At 38.8% G+C, this 17,603-nt stretch overlaps 1 protein-coding gene across 3 annotated transcripts in view; it reads left to right on the top strand.

The window, feature by feature from the left end:
• Positions 1–17,603, top strand: part of NELL1 (neural EGFL like 1) — a 275,832-nt gene that overhangs the window by 164,094 nt on the left and 94,135 nt on the right. For all 3 annotated transcript variants that reach the window (XM_065635366.1, XM_065635365.1, XM_065635364.1), the window contains exon 14: positions 2,318–2,440. In XM_065635366.1, coding sequence (XP_065491438.1) covers positions 2,318–2,440 — 123 coding nt within the window. The remainder of the gene's footprint in view (positions 1–2,317; positions 2,441–17,603) is intronic.

Genomic DNA, 17,603 nt, shown 5'->3' with positions numbered 1-17,603 from the left:
CCAGGGGAAAATTCCATTTACATTTCCCATCGTTGCAGCCATACTGCTACTCAGAAATCTTGGGATTCCTCATGTAGATGAGATTCCCTTAGTCTTCCTTGTGCTAGCAGCATCAGGGTGTCTCACGAAAGACAGGTTCCCATAATCAGATTTGTTGCTAACTCTTCAACGATATCTCCTTAGAAAAAACTGACCTCTATTTTAAGATGACTGTGGGAACGCAGCTTTGTCAGTATTAAATCTTTTCAGTATTGCCAGCATCTGTACATCTGCAGGAGTGGTAAATACCATGATTCACATTGTCTAAGTCCTAGAATAACATAGGAGAGTATAATCTCTTGTGTATTTTGGCAAAAACACGTATGTTACCCCGGGACATCTTTTGTTGAAGTGCTGAGAAAGTAATAATCTAATTTTTGCAATTGTTTGAGTAGGTATGTTCTTGTGTGTACAGAAGCCTGTCACAAAGTCATTCTCATTATAGTTTGAACATGAGCACGTGAAAGCTAATGGCAATAACTAATCAAAGTAGGGATTGCGGAGAGGGTGTTTCTTAAAGGAAAGCATCATTTAGCCTCAGTTGCCTGCTGAGCACTTCCCTGGGGCCTGGAGCTCCATAATTTTGTGTCTGACCCAGTGGTCTGAGCACTGTGAGACTGGGGCGGCAAGAATAAGGCTGTGGTACACTTCCTAAATGATGGTGACAACAGGCAGCCCTTGAAGAAGTGTAGTGCTCAGAGTGTGTAAGGCATCTGAAAATTGGAGAGGAGCTGAAGTGAATTACTAAGCAGAGCTAGGGACCAGCATAAACTAACAAGTGTAAATTTAAGCCTGAATTTATCAGCTCAAGCCAGGCACATTTGAGTGTGTGTGGATGAGAGTTTCTTTCTAAAAGCAAAGTGAGCGAGTGATATATTGTTTTGATGCTCTTTAAAAGAAAATGGTTGCAATCCATGTTGTTTTGCTGTCAAATGAATCTGAAAAATAGAAAACGTATGTCAGATGTATGTTCTGCAAATAGTTGTCAATGGTGTTCCAGAAGTATTTGCTATGAAGGGTTCCTTGGGATCCACCATTCAAATCCATATATGTCTTGAGTTATCTTGCAATTGGCTTCCATTCCATACTCTGGTAAAGTGAGGTCATGGCAGAGGTTAACTTCAGCCTGGTGAATCACAGAACCCCGTGTTCCTGTTGCTCTCAACAGAGATGCTTTTTCAAATAGTTAATCAGAGTCTGTAAAAATGAATATTTTGCTCATGTTTTAGAGGCATGCTCTTTCTCTATGGTCTACAGAAGGCTAAATTTAGTCCGTAGTCCTTTGAAAACCCCTTATTCACTGCTATGTTTAAGCAAATCCCCAATTCCAGAGAGCCATACCTTTTACCTCTGTATATATGGATACCAGCCTGATGATTGCAGTTGCATAACTGAAGACTGCTGAGAAGGGTTTCAGATTCTGATTTTTGATTATCTGTTGTCCTTTGTGTGGTTTTAAGACACTTCATTGCACCCTCTTGATTCCACTGAACAAAACTGTAAATCCACCAGTGCAAAGGTGTAAAATATTCATGTCTTCTTTTTGTAATCCTACCGCATGAGGGAAGCTCTTAGTAATTGCAGGAAGAAGCGAGGAACTTCAGGGTCAGGTAACTCACCACCTCTAACTGATGCTTTCCTAGAACAAAATGTAGCAGGAGAGTAAAGTGCAGGAGCAGCAGCAAATTGGGCTGAGTGGCAGCAGTTAGAGTTGTAGGATGAAAGCAAAATATGGCCCATTTGTCTGGGAGTCCTTTTGGGGTTCGGTGCTATGAATGGTACTCTAAAAATATAAAATATTATTACACGGTGTTGGAGAAGGAGTCAGCTCAGCGTGGATTAGAGCAAGTGGCTGTGACACCTGAGCTATGTATTTAAAGGGCGCGCTGTTGAGGTCCCTCTTGTGTCCACTTACTGTGTATTTATGCTTGTTACTGTTGGTGAGGGACAGTGATGTAAAGGTTTGTATTCACAGCAGATATTTTTTGTGGTAATATTCTTCATGGGTTTTTTATCATAACTATATTTTGCCTTTTCACAGTTCCTTTTTTTCTCTACGTCTTTGTTCCTAAATAATCTACTGTCCCCATGCAGATGATGTTGAGTTTGGTAACTGAAGTAGACCCATACCTGACTCCCGCACCAAACCCCCAGCGTTCAGCCATTGGGGCACCGTCGCTATTCCCTTGGTTTTCAAATGCTGCATCATCACCCTGAGAAGCTCACTGTCTCTTGTGTAATTTTTTCATATATATATATATTTCCCCCCCTCTCATAGAGCACGACGAGTGTGGCAGCGGACAGCATAACTGTGACGAGAATGCGATCTGTACAAACACCGTCAGGGGACATACCTGCACCTGCAAACCTGGCTACGTGGGGAACGGAACCATCTGCCGAGGTGAGTCTGTTAGTCTGGCAACACCGGCAAAGTGGGAGACTCTGTTAATATTTTCTGACACTCCCCTATGTTCTGGTAACTTGTGATGGCTGGATTCTGTCAGTGGTTCGCTGTAAGATTTACCATCTGGAAAATGGGAGTATGCATGGAGATGATGGGAATTGATTCGTGCGTGAGTTCTCAGCAAGAAGGAAATATTTTTGGAATGCTAGAAGAAAAGTACTTTTCATTTACTGTCACCGAATACTGTCATTTGAACGAGTATCATTCACTTTTAAATGATGTTCGTTGTTTTATAAACCATGGGTGGTTTGTGCTATCACCTTTGGCTTTTAAAACTTAATCAGATGCCTTTTAAATTAGAATAATTGTCTTTTATGCTAACATCATATGGTTGTTATTTGACTACTCACAGCAGAACAGGGATTTTATTTTTTTAAATCTTTACCTTTAAATGTGTATTTTGAAGATTTCTCTGTTATGTAAACAAGAAGCAGTGATAGTCAGCCATGCTGTCTGTGAAGTGGTAGGTCATTTATTAGGCGTGGTTTTTTGGTTTTGTTTCTGTAGAGGAAGAGAAGCAAATACATTACATGAAACCAGAGGAGAGAATATATTAACTAGTTGGCTTAGTGAGGGCTGTGTCATGAATACTAGTGAGTTGTAACTCATGCATTTATGAATTAAATTTGTCCCATAAAAAGCTTTTTTTTGTCTGGGATTTCATACTTTATGATTTTCTAAACAGACTAGCAACAATAGAAAAATAACTTTCAATTTTTTTGAAATGACAACTATTGCAATTGGGGGATGTACAGGGTAAAATATCCTGTACTTAGTTTGGGAGCATGAGAGACTTGGATATTAATTTTTCAGGAAGTTGTAAATTGGCCAAGCAATTCCTTCTGAGGAGGAGGAAGATTGATGTAATTTGTGTTTCAAGATAAAGTTCTTCACCAAGATTAGCCTGTCACCTGCTGAATTATCATATGCCATCTGATTGCCTTTTGATATTACTTTTTTTGGGTACTCCTCATCCACACAAGAGCGTTACTGTGTTTAAAACCGTTAAATGATTTGTAAAGGAATACAGAAATGTTATGAAAATGGTGAGCAAGTTAAATCTTGATCTATGTTGAAGATCAACGGGTGATACTGGGGAGAAACTCGTATGTTTTCAATGTTTGGTTACAGTGAATGCAAACTGCAGCATAGACAACTATAGTTAGAGGGAAATCTGACTAAGCATCATGTCTGACTGTGATTTTTTTTGGAGGGTAACACAGCAAGATAAACCCTTAATCATATTTCTTTGAAAAAGGGAGGTTTGGATTAGTCCATTAAAAAACATGTTTCCACACTGGTTTTCTTCATATGGACACCCGGATATTTGGTTTAATGTACCAAAAACTCCAAGCGAAACTCCTACTGCATATTTATTGATCTGGTTGTGTTGAACTAATGAAACTTCACTGGAGAAATGCGATAATGTTTCTTGCCCTCAAAGTTCCGTTGAAATCGGAGTTGTGGATAAAATATATATTACACATATTTTTTTTTTAGTATGCCTTGAATTGCACACATGAGTGTAGTTATAGTAGCCTTTTTGAGATAGATGTACGTGGAAATAGAGGAAACAAAGTGCTTTCTCTAGGTTCTGACTGGGAAGAAAAAAAAAAAAATTGAAAAGAATACCGGAGATTATAGAAAGGGATTTGTAGTCTAATAATTATTAGAGTCACTAGGGATAAGAATAATCTGACACTGCATGGAACAGTTACTAATGCAATCCAGCTAATATTAGAATTCTGTGCATTTTTTTGAATAGGAAAGTAGAGGTCTGAGTTTCTCAGCCTGTGGTTCTGTTCTCTCTCTGTCACTTGGGGTTTTTATTAGTTTGGACAGCTAATTTGAGAAACTTTCTAATTCTACCCACAGTAGCACCAGAAACATCACTTTTGCCCCTTTTTTACCAAGTTTAACAGTCATGTGAGTGGAATCTGGCTAAAAATGAGCAGGTAACAGAAAAATTCTCAGTTACCAGTTGCAGAGGTTTCATTGCACAAATTGCTGCAGTTGGCACAAGGAAAGAGAAGTGGGAACTTGTCTGGACAACTGCTTTTGTTGTCCTGTAGTAATTTTGGGGCTTTATCTTCAGGTGATATAAATGGGGAAAAAAATAGACATAAGTCAAGGTGACAAGGTTAATGTAATACTGTCTGAAGGTATGATAAACATCTTTCCTTGAGTCATCTGTAAGTGCTTTATAAACCTTTACATGTTATAGATCTGTGCATACACAGAACTGTTGTTCCAACCACTGCCGAAATAACATCTCTGTAGTTCAATAAGAAATCTTATTAATACTGTCCAGCAAGACCATTAATAGAGAAATGATAATTTGATGATGAGAGAAAAGGACTGGCTTTGTGCCTGATTCTGCAATCTATTACAACAATCCATTTTAGCAATATTATAACAAAGAAAGCCAGAGTAATGTTTCTCTTTGACTTTACTGGTTAACACTGTGATAGTCCTTATAAAAAAACCCAGAATACTGCTATTTGTATTTTTAAAAAGAAAATGTATGTGTACTTAAATTAAATTGCACGGTGAACTACTGGTAAATATAATGAAATTACTCTGGCAGGAATTTGTGATGTTTGCATTTTTTGTGAAAAGTATGGAGAAATAAAAAGGCCAGACATAATCTGGATATTCAATATTATGATTGCTGGGGATTTAGAAATAAAAATAAATATTGAAGAGGAAAGCAAATATTTAAAAAAACCACCTGTGTAATCATGCTGTCCCACTTCTTGAGTAGAAAAATAAATTATATGCATAAGGAATTGCTTTACTGTAAATGTGGCAGATGAGACTCTGCAATTAAGGACTTGTGTCAAACTAGATGTGAAAATTCTTATGAGGGATGATGGAGAAAAAGGGTGCAGACCAAGACCAAATGCACTTCCGCATTAAAATAGATACTGCCATAGTTGAAGTGATAAAAATGGAAAGAGGAGTGGAGAAGAACACAATAAAATCTTCATAATACATAGTTACCAATACATAGACAGCCAGACCATCTAATAGAGACAAATAAGACTTATTTCCTATGGATGCTCTCAGTTTTAGGGTAAGAATTGGGCTTTGGCACTTCAGGAAGACACTGAATTTTGGCAATAGATCGGAACAGGAGGAGGCTGACGTGACCTGAAATGACAAGGCAGGACAATGCTCTGCCATCACCACTAGTGAATTTGACAGAGTGCTGGACCCAGAATCAGACAGATTATATCTTAGGATTTCTTCAGAAAATGAAAAATAAAATAGGGAAATCTTTCCTGGAAGGGATTACAGCATGAAAGGCAGAAGACAAGGGTATAACTAGTTGAATAGAGAGAGATTCTGAACCTACACATTTGTTAAGTTGATCTTTTCTTTGCAGGAAACTTTGAAAAAATTCAAAAGAACTGAGAGTGATTCAGGAAACAGAAGAAGTTGTAGGTGGATAGTGGGAGACTCATGCTATGCCCATTTACTGGAATTCTTTAAATGATTTATAGAATTCATAGGTAAGGGTGTGAAATAAGGACAATTGTAGCAATTTTGCTAAACTTAAGGATAGGATTTAATAATGCAGCATAAAGGCAATTGACTTAGGGTGGAATGGAAAGGTCCTAAAAATTGATTTAGCAACTGAATGTTCTAGTTAAGGAAAAAAAAAAGAAAAAAGGTGTGGTGGGCAAATGAGTACCTGGCACAACACGGCACTTTGCAGTGTCCCTGTCAGGATGGACTCTGGGGGAAATCTGTGTTTAGCCGCTATGGTCAGATGAAAGAAGTCTTATCTTCCTAGGACAACCAGGTTTATGAATAAGCCGTCACCTGTGGACAAGGTTGTGTGTGCAGGAGTAAAAGTCTGTTATGTATAAAATGAATAAAACTCACTGTCATGACTCTAGCCGAAGAACCGGGGATACTGAATACGGAGATAAATATCACTTTTAGACTAGAGAGGCTCTTGGTCTGTGTCCGTGTGACAACTTGGCAGGGCTTGAAGCTGAGAGGCTGGAAAACGTGTACAGGGAAAACATCTTTTTCTGCTTTTTGTCCTGCTAAGTTCTAGTTCCAGTTCCACTTGGCAGCCTTGCACCACATGCTGTGGAAGTGACATGTTGAAGTGGGATGTGCCATTTGTTAAAACATAAAGGACCTTGTGCTCCACCATCTGCTTTACCTTAGTGAGATGGAAGCCAGAGGGTGTTTGCTGTAGGACCCACAGTCCCACAGTTTAGCAGGAGCTTATTTAGGAGCTTGTGCCTTGTACCACTGACTGAAGTCAAAGAAAGGAGCCCAGGTAAACTGAAACATCAGCGGGTTTCCTAAAATAATTGATGATGTTTGGGGCTTAAGTGCCTTAAAACCGCACCCACCGGGTTTTGTAGGGGCTATAGATTTGAGTTTCTGCTTGAGCAATGTGCAAGTCTCCATCAAGGTTTTGTTGCAATCAGTTGTTTACTTTTGTCCAAGAAGACCTCGATATATTATACCTGCCATGTCTTAGCTCTTGATATTTTGTCCCGAATGTTTGTTTTGAAGTATAAATTCTGCCTGTTGAAGTCCTTACATATTATTAGAAAAACAGAGTGGCCTTGAATATATTCGAATGATAAACAGGAGCAGTTCTTCTGAAGCATGGACAAGGTGTGTTTGCTAGTCTTTTTTTAAATTTTATTTTATATCTCTGTACTGAGGAATGAACAGAAGGCTAGCACTTAAACAAGTGCAAATATTTTTCATTGTACTTCGATATTTTACTTGTATAGTCTGTCTAACAGGTATATTTAGTGTGCTATTAATATCTCATTTAGTGGTTTCTACTGAGTTGCAGATTTATTAGAATGATTAAATGAGATGGATTTAGTTACAGTCATAAACCTGAAGGCAAATGTGTCCAATATGACTGATGCCTGGGCAGAGAAACACCAGGTACTGTGAAATAAAAAGCAAAACAGTGTTTATTCTAATTAGTATTCAGATTGTAGAATGGCTTATTTCTGCCAGAGTATAGAATATGATTTTTTTTAACTTGTTATATTCTTCTGAAGCATTTCAGAGGCAGACACTTAAAGCATTATTACAACTCAGTGTATGGTGGAGTCTTAAAGATGAAAGCCATTATTTTTAAGTGGCTCAGTTCTTCTGGTGTATTCTGGAAATCCAGATTAGTTTCTTAATTGTACTGCATTACTTCCTATATATTTGCCTTGGAAGGTGTGCTTGAGAAGCGCAGTTGTTACTGATGAACTTACTGGTCACTTCATGAAGAACTTATTGGGAACTTGATTTGGAAAGTAACCAGATTTTGAACAGATATTCTTATATTTTATAATATAGTGGGAATAATAATATGGAGTCTTTATTCAAAATGCTCTCAGAATGTTTACTGATGACCAGAGTAGGTAATGAGATTGAAAGTTGCTTCTGTTGGATGTAAATCAGTAAGTTGGCCTATTTTACACTGTTTTAATCACAAATTGTAACTGGATGGACATGTTTTAACAAATGGCAGTCTGAGAACTTTATTTCATTGTAATTTTCTGTGTTTCCAAGCAGGTATTTTTTTTTAAAGTAATTCATAGTCTGAAATATATTTAATAATCTGAAAGACATGCCCGTGAAAGAAATTGTATCTCTTCCTGTGTGTAAGCAGTAAAGTTATAGTGTAGTAAATATATGATTAAAGACAAAGAAATTTTCATCTGTTAGTGAAATTTTACATGCTATGAAAAATATACAGTATTTTTAGTAAGAGCTTAAAAAGGAAGCAAAAAAAAATCACTCTGGCTATTTCTGTGTGGTGTTTTCTGCCTTTTTTGTGTCCCTCCTACATTGACATGAGCAGTGCTAAGGTAGATTAACTTTAAATGCCAGCAGGGTGGGACAGTCAGATGTGCTGATACCTGGATATTAAAGCGTATCAGGTCACTATAAGGTAACTGACACTTAGATTTATAGGGTTTTTTGCATGTGTGTCTGTTGGAGGTGGAGTTGAAAGCCTTTATGGGGCATTGGAATGAGTTATGAATAATATGTAGGCCAACACTAAAGTCGAGAGGAACAAACACGTCTTTCCCCATAGCCTTTGCTTTTTGTAGTTGTAAGGCTTTGAATGGTTGATGTGCCTTATAGCGGCTTTAATTGCATGGTTTTGTGTAACATTCAAAGGTTTTATTGAAAAATATGGGAGTTTTGACTTGTGCTGAGATTCTCATCTTCATTCTCTCTGTTTCCCTTTGTGTAGTTTTTTAATAGCTAATGCGTTGTGAATAAACCAATACAAATCAGATAGATGTGTTCACATACAGTTCAGTGTCACTTGGCACATGTGGAAAATCCCATGGCAAGTGTAGGACATTGGATGGATAGTTATACTTTTTGGGTGAAGCATTCTAGTTGTAACTGACTTAATAATTTAAAACCAATATACAGATATACAACAGTGTAATTGGAATTATAGATTTTTTTAATTCTAAAACCAGCATGATTGGACTCAGAATCAAGGCAAAATGATTGAAGCCACTAAATTTTCTATAGCCCTAAATCCACTATATTAATAAAGTTGAAGTTTTAATGTAAGAATCTCGGTATTTCTGTTCATGATTAGATAGTTACTGAGTGTGGTATGTTTATTATAATTACTACGTTTGTGTATTGTTTTTTGAGTTATATAAGCCCCCTTTGTAAATTATTTGCCACATGCTTTTTAAGCTCATTTAATTCTAATGTTGTTCCTGGTTTCGTTTTGGGCTGTAACAATTTAAAATATTTTTGATGAAATTAAGATGATTTACGATAATTTTTTCTTGCCCTTAAAATGTCATTGCCTAGATTTAATTGTGTGAGGTGCTGAAATTCAGGCATAATTATTTTTGCATTAAGAGCTACGTTGTACATATCCACCACTACGGGGTCCACTGTTACAGCCTCTCTAAAGGCACAATATTTCCTGCTGGTTGGATCCTGTTCTATGTGTGAGAATGTTCCAGATGATTTAGAATGCACATCAGTTACGGAAATAGATCATTTAAAAACCACAGTTAATGTAACTTGTCGGAATCCAGATCCTGATGTCTTTGCTGTCACAGATTGTCTCACTGCTCTAGGTGTACGGGTAGTTTAAAAAGCACATAGCGCTCCTCTGTGCTTGCTAGGGAAGTGGTCTGGTCCAGAGCAACCGTTATATCTGTGTAAAAGGATGGAAATGCTGTCGTTACCTGCTGGTGAAATATTTAAAACTTGATCTGACAGATTTTTCTGCTTGTATGAGTAAGTCCAAAAGGCTCAGCAGACCTTCTCATGAATGTTTATGAGGGTTCCCAGGTTCAGATTCTGAACTGGAGATTCTCCCATTGACTCGGTCGCTTGTTGTCTCCTGTTGCTTTGGTTTACATTGGCTTGTTTAGCATCAGCAGTTCATTCTAGGGTCTCAGTCCTATATGGCACGTACAAAAGAACTGCAAGGTGATGACAAGTTGAAATACGTTCCTCGCGATCTCCTGGGCAGTAAAACCGGGTTGTATAGGAACATGGGACTGTTTCAATATTCAATACTTTCTCTTTTAAAAGAGTAGGTAATAAAAGCAAAAATGTGAAGGTTTTACTTTATATTTAGTGCCTGCACTATGCATTGTATTTATTTTCTACACACTGAGTCCATCTCAATGAGTAACTCCTCCTGTTTGCAGCAAGTGTGTCACTGAACCCTTGAGGAGCCCAGTCCAGGGTCTCCCAAAATCTGCACGAAGTTTTCTAATGCTACTAGAATGGTTCTTTCATGTTACCCAAACTACTACACAAACTACTACATTTTTCTTTCTTCCCGTAGTATTAAAATCTAAAATTTGAACAAAGTTTATCAGTTATCAAATCTTTAAACAGGCCCTTCATTCAAAGGACTCATTTGCTGTGCTCTACTGCTTTTTCGACAGTAGAGCGACAGGCATTGTGGTCAGAGATTTGATCTGCAGAACTGGCTGCTTTAAATGTGTAATCCTTATGATGTGTAAAACCCAGTCTGTTTAGATCTGTAACTCTCTTGGCCTGCCCTTGGAGCTTGCCATGCAATTATTTGGAACAAAGTACTTACTTTTTCCATGGCGGCTGTGAAAAATCAGTTCAGTAAGAGCATCTTGAAATATCTTGCCGCACAAGCCCCGTGGCAGCGTGGGCTTGACTCTGTGCCGCAACAGAAGCACAATAGCAATAGCAGCGCAGAGCTCAAATCAGTTACAGTGTGCAACTGTTTCAGGATTAAGGTATATGGAATAGGCTCATTAAAAAGCAAGATGATGCCAAAACCATGAAATTCTTTCTGTTCCTTGTAGAACATGACCAAACAGTATTGAAAAGTGAGTATCAATACCTTGCTTAAATGTAAAATAAGAGCATTGCAGCTGTTGGTTTTGACAACAGTAGTACCACCGCACAGTCATCCCAATGCGGGAGGAATTACTTTTTCACACAGGACGTAATACATCTGGAGAACCCTTGGTCACAGGGTGGAGAAGAGGCTACACAGATGGAAAAAGCTGCTGCACGTCAGAAGAAAATCCCAAACAGTGAGTGCACGGTGTTTGGTTTGAGGAATGTCGTGGGGAATCCTTAGGAAACGATGCCAGATCTCTGCTCACTTCTTTCCTTTGACATTCGTTAGGGGCTGTAGTCAAAGAAAGGATGCTGAGCTAGTAGGCCCTCTGGAATTACCTAGTTGGTGTATTTTAATGTTGTTCTGGCTGAGACGATTATTAGAACAATCCCTTTTGGGTGAAGATAGTACTAGTGATTTATTTATGTATTTTTTTATTTGTACAAAGGGATCACTGAGATTCTCAAAGGAGCTTTGTGGGGCTGTTCTTTACCATAGCAGTGGAATAGTCACCAGCCAGAAAACTTCCAGTTTCCTCTTCCTATGAATTTCCCACACTACAGTAAACCAAGGTACACACATGAAGTGATTTGTCAAACATGGTACACGCATTCAGTACGTGATCCAGAATTCAGACTGTGTTCCCAGACTGACAGATCTGTTCCTCAATCATTAGGCTGTGATTTCTCTACAGAAACTATTGAAAGTATTTTAAAAATACCTAAGGAATGAAACAACAAAAAAAATCAAGACTCCAAAATCAAGCATTTGGGGATATTTAAAATTTAGGTCACCTATTCAGTCGTAAGTCACTTGTATCCACTGCTGAAAAACAGTTGTTACTGCTAAAATCTCAGGTGGTGTGGGTTTTCTTTGATCCCTCTGCCTCATTCAGTGCACAGTACAGACACATCAATCAGTGAAAGAGATGAAGTCCTGGAAGTAGCTATTCAGTGTGTATTATTTTCGTTGTTCATTGTGTGACCCTGTTACTATTTGCTACCATCCCAGTGTCTGTATTGAATTTAGGATGTTACCAGGTCCTTCAGAAACCAGTCTATATTGCTCTTATCAAATTATTGCAATGGAGTGAAAATGGACCTTAGTTGCTTTTACATTAGTGGGAAAAGGGATTCAGTTCCAGGTACTCAGGCAAGTGTGTTATGGTTAACTTTCCTCTCTGCAGCTCCCACAGTCCTCGTTGTCCTCCCGTTCCCTCTGTTCCGCAGCTGCATCTTTCCTCTGTGGCTTTGTCCTCTCCTGCCTTGAGTCTGGCTTGTGGACCATCGTGAAATGTAAGGGATGCTGGAAGAATATTAAGAAGGTGCAATTAAACATCTACAAACTGGCATGATTTGGCCGAATTTGGTTGGATTTTCAGATACATCGTCAAAGGCATATTCTTCAAATCTCTGTCAAAGTGGAGGGACAGGGGAGAGTCTATTAAAAAAAAAATCTACCTGTTACTTAGATGGAAAAAAAAATCCATCTATTTCTCAATAATACAGCTTCTGGTAGTAGATATCCAGCGTGGGAAAAACTTAATTACGAATGGTTTACTCGAGCACATTGCCGAAAATGTTTTTTCACAGCAATGAAAACTTGGATTGCCCTGCATGTAGGTACTACTTTGTTTGCATGAGTTATGTTGGTTGGCTTACTTAGTTTTGGAAGCTGCATTTATTTGTTGAGCACTAGGAATGGCAAATCTGGAAGCCATGCAGGATGTTTGCTGGAACGATTTGCATATTTTTATCTGGAAAGATTCTCCAATTCAACTCTTTCGTAGTGGTTCTGGTGTTTTAGCCTCTGCAACATGCTGAAAAATTGAGGCACCCCTGTGTGTGGATAGAGTTCTTATCTAAAGTGTTCAACGATAAAAATAATAAATGTGGCTACGGAAAGCGAGCATATGCTAAGTAGAAGACTAATAGCAAGCTTAAACAGTATACTGCGAATGGTACCTGAAAGAAATGTTGCAGTGAAAAAGAATCTGTTCCAGAACCTACTAAAAAAAGCAAATGGCGCTTTGAAGATTGTATCATCAAAATGAATTATATTAGGTGAATTCAGTACGCGAACTACAAGAATGTGAGTTAAAATAGCTTAGAACACAGTAAGTGCGGGGGAATTGGAAGTTAAAGTGAACCAAGTGGAGGTGGGGACTCAAGGGGTCCCACTTTTCAATGTGATTCGAAATTCAGTCACCCAAGAGTAAAAATGAACAATTTGTATGTCATAAAAACTAAGAGCTTTTATTTAGGTATTCCTGAAGAGCCAGAGCTGTGTGACCTATGTTGTTATTCTGCCGATAAATACTCGGGCATCTTAGTGTGTCACCTTGATGGGGCTTGCGGTTTTCTGTCGTTTTTTCTGTTGTGTGCCTGAAGATGGGAATTGTCAGGCTGGATTTTTGAAGCTAAACTTCAAACCTGACTATTTATTTGAAGGCTACATGCTACACAGAGACATCAAGCAGGGCTTGAAACTCTAAAATGATGTAAAATTCACAAACGTACCTTTGTTGTTTAAAAAAGTAAAAGCAATACGCATCCATATCTTTGTGCACGTCCATCTTATCCACCTTCATAGCCTGTTAATTATGTTACAGCCTCAAGGGCACAAGTATATGCTGCCCGTAGACTGTGGGATGCGTTTGCTGCTGCTGCTGAACAGACTGGGTAACAGTTCTCAACTGCCACGTCTACTATGAAAATGCATCCGCCCAATCCCTTGAGCAGATATTTCACACTGGTGGCTTTGCGAAGGAGCTGCTGTGAGCAGAGCGCCCTGGGATGGAATAAAATGGCAGTTGGGTGTGGAGCTACTAGAACACTTACAGAGTTTAAGTAGGCGATAGCCATTCCTCTGCATTAATTATAATAGTTTACAGATACTCATTAATATGCCACGTTTATTACTGCGACACATGGTTGTACTGCTTTCCTGACACCTATTATTTCCTCCCTCTGAACAGAACAAAGGAAACAATAGTCATCTGACATTGCCATGACATACATTATTTCCCAATAAAAGATTGAGGTAATCAAATCAGTCCTGCATGCACGGCCCAGTATTCCCTTAGCCTTTGGAGAGAGGCAAGTGAGAAAATTCTTAATGTGGTAATTTTAGACCTGACTGAGCAAGGTATGTGTCTAACTGAAAATCAGTGATTGACTCCAGTGAGACTACTTACATAATTAGGCACTTGGTTTTTTAGTTTCATGCTGAATATGTGTTGCTGTATTTATATCACACGGGTTAGGATAAACACAGACAGTAAGCATTTATCTTTTGCTGTGGGTGTCAAGGGGAGGTTGAATTCATCACATCTGAAGAAAGGATAACTGAATAGCCAAATCCACCTATCACTTATCTTTGAATCCTCAGCAAACAGAGTGGGCTTAGAAGAAGATTTAGAAGCTAATTTTCAGTGACATCACAGAGAAGTAGTCGGAGCCAAAAGAAAAATGAGTGGCAATCTGTAAGTGGTTGCTAATGGTTATTGCCAAGTGATTTTGAGTGCTCTATTATTTATTTATTCTTTCACTGTTATAAAAGCACTGGAATTCAGAAATGGCTCAGATGTTAAGGTCTGATCCACTGAGTATTTATACCCATTGCATTAAATGTTCATTGAGGGAAAGAAAAAGAAACGAAAAAGCACCTGCACACAGCTGGAGTGGAGGACAGGCAATATTCTTCCCATCTTATGGCTGCTGGCTGTAACCACTAACACGGAATTACGCATCTTTGCGCCTGCTTTTCGGCTCCCATGTTTCCCACGTGCTCAGTTGTGGGATGAGAGGGATAAAGATGGGCTTTGTTTTTGTTTAAAGGAACAGAGTTCTGGGTTTAGTTTCTTTTAGAGTGAGGATTAATCCTCACACTTCCTGAACAAGCTCTTCAGCAGCGGGCAATCACTCAGGCCGTTGGTGATAAAGTGTCCCCCTTGCCTTGGTTCGCGTGGACCTGGGTGGCTTCAGGCGGAGGCTCTTTGTGGAAGTCAGTGCTTTCTGTGGGACTCCCTGCCCGGCTCTTGGGACACTTGGCCAGCAGGACAGTAGGGGTTGGGAGCCCGACACAGACTGAGGCAGCTTCTTTTCTGCTTATTCCACCTCATTGTGTGCCCGAGCTTTGGGCAGTGTCTCAAAGTTTCTGTGCAGAACATGGGTGCCTGGTGTCTCTGATGGGGCTCAGAGAGAAGACTTGGGGAGGGGTCCTGAGTGGCATTTTTACACGCAGTTACCTAAATTCTGTCCACATTGCATTTGAGGCGTGCAAGTGCTTTTTTGGATTTTTCCTTATGTGTGTTTCCTTTACGTATTGCTTATGTTACTATTCCTGTTCATCTGGGTACCTACTGGGAGAGTTACACCTAGCGATACAGTAAATTATACCTAATGCATGAAATCAGATGCATGAAAACAGGTGTAATTAACTGTCAACTGATAAAGGTAGATGTTAGAAATTTGTAAGCAGTGCTTCTTTGTGCTGAATACTTAAACCCGAAGATTGCGCATTAAACAGAAGTATGATATACATCTTGAAATATAATTTCAGGTGCTTTTATGATGTGTTTCTAAGCTCCGAACTGTGATTTTTGTGTAGGCTTCAAAATCTTTTATATTGCTGTGTTCCTGCAGTCAGTGAGAAATATGTTGGCCTTCAGTGCAAATAAAATGTGCTGTGGAATGTGACTGAGCTTGATGTTCGCAAACCTGACAGAAGTGTGTTTGCATCTGAATATATTTATTAATTGTTATTTAAACCTTAATATTCTTTCTGACACTGCGACCCTGATAAACTTTGTAAAATATCCCCTAGGTCATACAAGACAGGTCCGGTCAGGCTCCCATCTGTTCTAGGTAGACACACTAGGTATGTGTTAATGAGGTAATATATAAAAGGACAGATAGTCTGTTCTTGCCTTGAAAATTACATTTGGTGGATAGTATTTCAGACTGCTGCAAGAGCTTAAGCTGTTACTTCTCATGAAATTTTGCCAGTATCATGAGAAAAAGCATCTTCATTAAGAATTTGTGCCATGTAAAGAATACATGTGCTCTTTTGACACTTCCCACTGTTTATTTGTAGCGTACGGCAATGCTGAAATGCTCTGCGGGACTGATTGCTCTGAAGTGTCATAGGTGGCGTTCATGTGTCTCATATTGGTGACTTCAATGTACTGCAAAAGCAACATTTATCTCCACTTAGCTGAGCCACTTAAACGCTTCTCTCATCCACAGACTGACTCTGCTGTACAAGGATGAAAATAGTTCTAAATTAAAGGAAATTATTTTAACCCTGCAGCTGGTGACACACTGGTTTATGAAATGTGCAGTAGACGGCAGACGCAGAAGTTGGTGCCTCTGCAGGCAGTTATTCACGTTTATGTGGACGGTGACATTTCTTTGTGAGAACTGTTGAACACACATTCAGAGGCTCTAACACAGCCTTTTTAGCCCGTGCAGTGACAAATGGCTGTAGATGTGGAAATGACAGAAAACCAAGCGATCTGACTTGAAAGGAAGAAAGTAGAAGCTCTCAAGCGGTGATATTTGAATTTTGCTCACACTTAGCAAAGGGAGAGCACTGAGAGCATCTCCACGTTGGGCTGGTATTGTGGGCAGCTCCGGTTCTGCCATGGTGGCCCAAGTGCTCAAAGGGCACTGGGTGCCTAAAGCCGACGACATGCCAAGCTTTAGCAACCTGAAGTCAATTTAATATTTTCTGTCATGTTTCTACTATTATTTTTATGTAATTAAGATGCTAATATAATTACCAGACATATTGCTGAACCCAGCCTACCTGCCTTTTCATGAAAGTCCCCAGTTAAATAATCAACCTTATTCAGTCATGTTAGGTATTTCTCATTAAACTGTAATAATCTGAAAAGTCTTCCAGTAAGTCAGGTGAGACGTTCTCATGAATGTATGATAATTATGTCAGTGATAGATCATATAAAAATATCTTCTGCTAGCAGGGTTATTTGCATTTCACTTGTGATGTCGACTAGCTGACATGAAATCTCTTTTTATTGCGTTATTTCAAGGATGCAGGGAAGTGAGCGGTGGGTATAAAATGACATGAAGACTCATAGATCTTGTAAGTTTGAACAAGCACAAAGCTTATTGTGATTTTTGTCTTCCAAGCCCAAAATCAGTGCAAACGTTTGGAAGGTTCAAATCTGATCCTATGCAGATCGTATTTATTAATTTCACTATGTAGTTGTGCATTTAAACAATGCTGGATGAAGTGTTTGTGCAACATAATTGCAATGTTGTTGTTATGTTTGAGCTGTGACTGCTGCATTGCCAAAATATGGTTTTATTGCAAGTCTGCTTCTTCAAAATTGTATGTTAGAAGCCAGAATCTGTTGTTGAATGTTGCTGTTAAATTAAATGTAAGAAATTCAAGTACATTTCAGTGCAAAACAGTAATAATTTGTTGAGCTGGTCAGTTCCTTTGAAAGAAATGAAAACTATATAACCCACAAATCAAAAAAAGAGTTGACCCATCTTCTTCTGACATGAAACTGTTTTCATTGTGTAGTCAAATACATCCTGAGATCAGCTCTTAAGATGTGGAGCAGCTTTTGTGGCTTGTATCACTTGAATAGCATCCACTTTATCTAGAGGTATAAGAACAAATCACAAAATGATCCATTAGGAAACCTGTAAGGCCCAATACTACAGTTTTGTTGCTGCCACAATCACACACAACTCA

This window comes from Caloenas nicobarica, chromosome 5, assembly GCF_036013445.1.
Source record: "Caloenas nicobarica isolate bCalNic1 chromosome 5, bCalNic1.hap1, whole genome shotgun sequence".
Lineage (NCBI taxonomy): Eukaryota > Metazoa > Chordata > Aves > Columbiformes > Columbidae > Caloenas > Caloenas nicobarica.
The sequence above is the reverse complement of the archived record's forward strand: the minus strand, read 5'-3'. Positions and strand labels throughout refer to the sequence as shown.